Source organism: Suricata suricatta, chromosome 5, assembly GCF_006229205.1.
Source record: "Suricata suricatta isolate VVHF042 chromosome 5, meerkat_22Aug2017_6uvM2_HiC, whole genome shotgun sequence".
Lineage (NCBI taxonomy): Eukaryota > Metazoa > Chordata > Mammalia > Carnivora > Herpestidae > Suricata > Suricata suricatta.
The window spans coordinates 10,099,944-10,104,580 of NC_043704.1; the positions used below are offsets into that span (position 1 = coordinate 10,099,944).

The 4,637-nt window shown below is 59.2% G+C and overlaps 1 protein-coding gene across 1 annotated transcript in view; it reads right to left on the reverse strand.

The window, feature by feature from the left end:
* SIM2 (SIM bHLH transcription factor 2) overlaps window positions 1-4,534 on the reverse strand; it is a 46,232-nt gene extending 41,698 nt beyond the window's left edge. Inside the window, exon 1 of the mRNA XM_029938983.1 lies at window positions 4,263-4,534. Coding sequence (XP_029794843.1) covers window positions 4,263-4,437 — 175 coding nt within the window. The 5' untranslated portion in view covers window positions 4,438-4,534. The remainder of the gene's footprint in view (window positions 1-4,262) is intronic.
* Between the last annotated feature and the right edge of the window lie 103 nt (window positions 4,535-4,637).

Consider the following 4,637-nt stretch of genomic DNA (forward strand, 5'->3'; position numbering starts at 1 on the left):
GCCCCCGACGCCCCGCAGCCCCGAGTCCCTCCCCACTGCCCACAGCTCCAGCGGCGACGGGGAGCTCGCCCTCCCGGACCCCATGCGCAGAGGGTTGTAAAATTCCAGGTTATTCTTTAAAAAAAAAGGCTTTTTCTTTTTTTTTAATCCACATTATCCGAGGCTTCGGTAGAAAATGGGCTCGGATCTGTTTGGGTTTAAGGTGAGTTTCTCATTAGCAAACCTCTACATCAAAGCGTTTGTTCCCATTCCCAACAACAATTTCCAGGCGGCTGCCTGCATCTCAACCCAGACGCATTCCACCACGGCAATGGTTCCAGCCTCACGCTCCCGTTATTCTTGTGTGAGAACGACCATGCCGCACTTCCTTTCCCTGCTTTCACCCGCACCTGTCTGGAGTCTTCAGGTCTGGGGGGAAGGGGGGGTCTGTTCTCCAGTCCATTTCCAGCTCCATTCCTGAGCCAGTCCCTCCGGTCAGCTGTCCGTGCACAAGGGCCCACAAGGGACACCACCCTCTACCCACTGCTGAGGGTAAGAAGGAGCTGAACCAGCCACCGGGTTGGCCACGGAGCGCCCCCCGCCCCCGCCCCGCTCTGACTCAGGCTTCCTGAGGCCCAGCGTCCAGCAGCACACCTCACCTGAAGGAGGAACTTGTCCTGCCCAGCACGGTTACCACGCAGCTGTGGCCAGAGAAGGGCGGCGTTCTCCCGCCCGGTGCCTCTGTGCTTCCGAAGCGCCCGTCTCCTGAAGGGAAGGCCACAGCGCAAAGAGGGCACGCAGACCCCGGGCTCCAGCGTTTCTCTGAGGCCTGCGCGCACCAGGCCTTCCTAGCCACCGGCCAACACACTAAGTTTTCAATTTGAAGTTCCACTTCCAAAGCCAGCTTTGCTCTCCTGCCACCTTCCCTGTCTACCTCCCACTTCCTATCCGTTAAAGGGGAGATGACGTTGGGGGCTCAGAAAATAGCAGGTCTTCCAAGTGCAGTGAGAGTGAGACCCAGAGGTCCACAGAGTGGGGCACTTGACCATGCAAACCACCTCTGGCCCAGACACCACTATGAGCTCCCAGGAAGCAGTGACTGGAGTAAGAACGCGGAAGATTTCCTCCTGCGCTGCCTGGCTCCTCACACTTCATCCCAGGAATCTTGCACAGCTATGGAGCTGCTAACAGGCCCATTTTGCAGACAAGGACACCGAGGTCTAGTGCGGCTGCTTAACAGAACAGAACCTTGAAAGGGCTGTAAAAATTGCAGGCACTCCCAAGCTTGCCTTCTGACGTCCCTGGAAGGGTCCACCTTGGCTCCTGTCGCCTGTTTCTGCCCCTATGTGGGACTCTTCCAAGCTCGCTATCTCTCCACTGTCCCAAGTGGTCTCCGGAAGAAAGGAGCCAAAGCCAAGGGCCGAGGGCCCAGCGAGAGAACAGGCCCTAGTGGCGGACACAGCGCTGGCCGGCTCACGCCCTTGCTGTGGGACCCTGGGAAAGGCCCGCCCCTCTCTGGCTGCAATTTCCTCGGGGACGAAGGGTTAATCTACATCGCCAGTGGCTCCTTTGGATTGTTCTATTCATTTTCTAACTTGGCCTCCAGACCCTTCCTTACCCGGGGATTCCTCTTGCTGCGGGGATTGGGACCGCGGTTTCACGAGGCAACTTCCTGTCCGCAGAGGAGGAGAGTCGGGGCAGATCCCGGCGCCGCCGCCACCGCCCCGGCCGCGCAAGGCGGCCTTGGCCCTAAACCTCCCGATGCCGGTGCCGAGATCCCTGCGGCTCCTTCAGGCCCCGATTCCTTCCCGCCGGTGCAGACCCAGGCTCGAGAACAGAGGCTAAATCAATCACGGCGCAGCTTCCGCAGGCCGCCCTTCGGCGCTACTGGCTTGGTGAGCAAGTGATTTTGCATAATTGAGGTCTCGCTAAACTCGTCTTCCGCTGCCTGAGCGCCCAGCTTCACAACTCCGCCACCCAGACGGACTTGAGGGGAGCGGCGCCACTTCCCAGAGCTCCAGGCCCTGGTCCTCCGTGTCTACCCCTCCAGGCAGGCCCCCGCTCCCTGCTCTGGCCCTGCAGTGGAGCTGGGGACACACCAATTCCTCTTTCTGGGCCCATTAATCTAGATTCAGGGCCATTTCCAAAACTGTAGGACCAAACAACTCTCTCTGACCCCTCCCGGGCTTCCAGCTGTGATGGTCACTCCCAGGAGGTGATCAGCCCACCCTTCGACCAGGCCACTACCCAACAAAGCACAAGGGCCTGGTGCTATGACGCCTGGCCCCCCAGCTAGCCCACGCCTGCAAAGGGCCCAGGGTCAAGTAATTATGGGCCCATATGGCTGGAGACTCACTTCCCAGAGTTAGAACACCAGATCCAGTTTAAATATCCACAGAAGCAGTACACCCACCACTTCCCAATTTTTAGCCAGCTTTCCTGGAAATCCTACAAACAATAAATGGCTTACAATTAGTCCTCTTTCTCCAGGCCTCCCTTTCTAACTAATTTCTGGCTCACTTGAAATCATTGGTAACAAACTATTTAATATTCCGATCCTGGCTTCTCATGTGTTTCTCTCCGATGGGGAAGTGATAGGAGCCAGAGTCCAGGCCTGGCTCACACACCTGCTGGTAGCACGCAGATTAAGAAAGGGCTCACTCAAAAAAATACATAAATTTTAAAAACAAACAAACAAACAAGCAGATGGCTCATCATCATTCCTTCCCCGGGTGGGAAGGAGACTCGGCCCTCATAAAAACATATTTCTCTTTTCATGTTCAGTGAAATCTCAGCCATAGAGCAATCTACTTCTCTGGTGGAGAGGTCACCCTCGGGCAGACTGATAGCGACCACCTACTAGAGAGCTCCCAGTAGGGGGTGGAGGGGGGGCACCTCGGTCTACTGGGGTTGGAAAAGGAAAGAAGGTGTGTGGGGCCAGTGAGGAGCCTCCTGCACCGGAGAGGAAAGCCCGGGAGCCTTCTCGGCCCAGCTGGGGACCAGGGCTAAGCCCGGCTACCGCTTCCGGAACCCCTGGGTCCCCTGCCCGCTGTGCCGCAGCGTGCAGGCCCCCTGAAGCTCCACTGTGAAGTGTGAACTGAGCCAGGGTGAAGTGTGGCTCCAGACCCAGAGCCAATTACACGTAACAGGCTTAGGGGCAACCAACACAGAGGTCAAGCTTGCTGACTCCTGGTCGATCGCTTGGCCAGGCACTGCCTTAATGGAGGCACCCTGTGCCCTTAGGACACCTGTCGCTGCCCTGCAGCCACCCCCTGGTGTCCTGCTGCTGAAGCGATCTCTACTTCCCCACAGGCTTCTGGGGCTCCACAGCCCTACGGGCTCCTCAGAGCAGCCCAACCAGCCCCCCCATACGGAGTGTCCCAGCCAAGTGTCAGGATCTCTCACACCAGGCTGCAGCAACCCTGGCTGGGGACAGAGACGCTGAAAGGTGATCGGTTCAGAACCACCGGGCCACCAAAAGGAATGCTGTGGTGACCAGGCCTCCCTGCTGCTCAGAGGTGCCCAGCCTGGCAGCCAGGGTCACCCGCAGGCCATGTGCTAGCAGGGAATGCTGGCCCGCAAGCCATTTCTTACTACCGGGAGTCTACTGGACTCAAGGGTCCTGGTGACCTGTGTCCACCATGGCACCTATCCCTCTGGGTTTATAATTCCAACCAGGAAAAGAAGACGGTGCTCAGGCCTGCCTGCCATTTTGGTACTATTCGCTCCAAAGCTCCCGCCAGAGCCATGGGCTCACCTACTTTCAGTATCTCCTACCCTGCCCCGCCCAGCCCCCAGCAAGGTCTGCAAAGTAGAGGCAGCCCGAGAGTCCCAAATCTGAGGCTCCAGCCCCAAACAAGGGCCCGGGCCTCCCGGTGCACTCTTGCTTGCTCTCAAGCGGGATCAGCTAATGTGTTTCACCCCTGGCTGGGGTGCACACACTTCCCCTCCACGGTAAGAGAGCAATGAATGAAAGGACAAAATAAAAGAGGCAGTTAAAGAAATGAAGAAAGCGAAGACAAGAAGGGACGCAAGAAAATTAGAACAGGCTAGCGTGCTCCTAGAACAATCCTGGTTCACCTGACCCGCGCTTCGGCCAGAAGATGGTCTGGTCCGCGCTGGGCGCAAGACCCTGGCTCGTGTCTCCAGCAGGAGCCGAGGCTCCCGGCGCGCGGCCTCCCCAAGACGCGCTGGCACCGGCCCTCCAAGCCAGCCCCAGATCCCCGCTTGGGCCGAGGCTACCGGGCTCCCCGGCGCTCTCGGCCGCCCACCTGCGGCCTCACCTTCGGGGAAGACGGCCCGCATCTTCAAGTAGCTGGTGGTGAGTCGGATGATAGACGCCTTGTCCAGCTGCGAGGTGATGGCCGACGGCAGCGGGAGCAGCTTGGCCAGCTCATAAAACTCGCCATTTTCCTTCTCCCTCCTGGTCTTGGCCGCATTCTTGGACTTCTCCTTCATCGCGCCTCGGCTCCGGGCATATTAGACCCGGCCGTGCTCCAGGCCCGCGGAGCCCCGCTCCGGCTGCAGCGGCGGGGATGGGAAAGGGGGCTCCGAGGTCCAGGTGAGCGTGGGGCACCGCCCGGGGCAGGTGCGCGCGGCTGGCCTGGGGCACCGAGTAGCCTCTCCGCAGCCGCTGGGCCCCGGAGCTCCGCGCCACC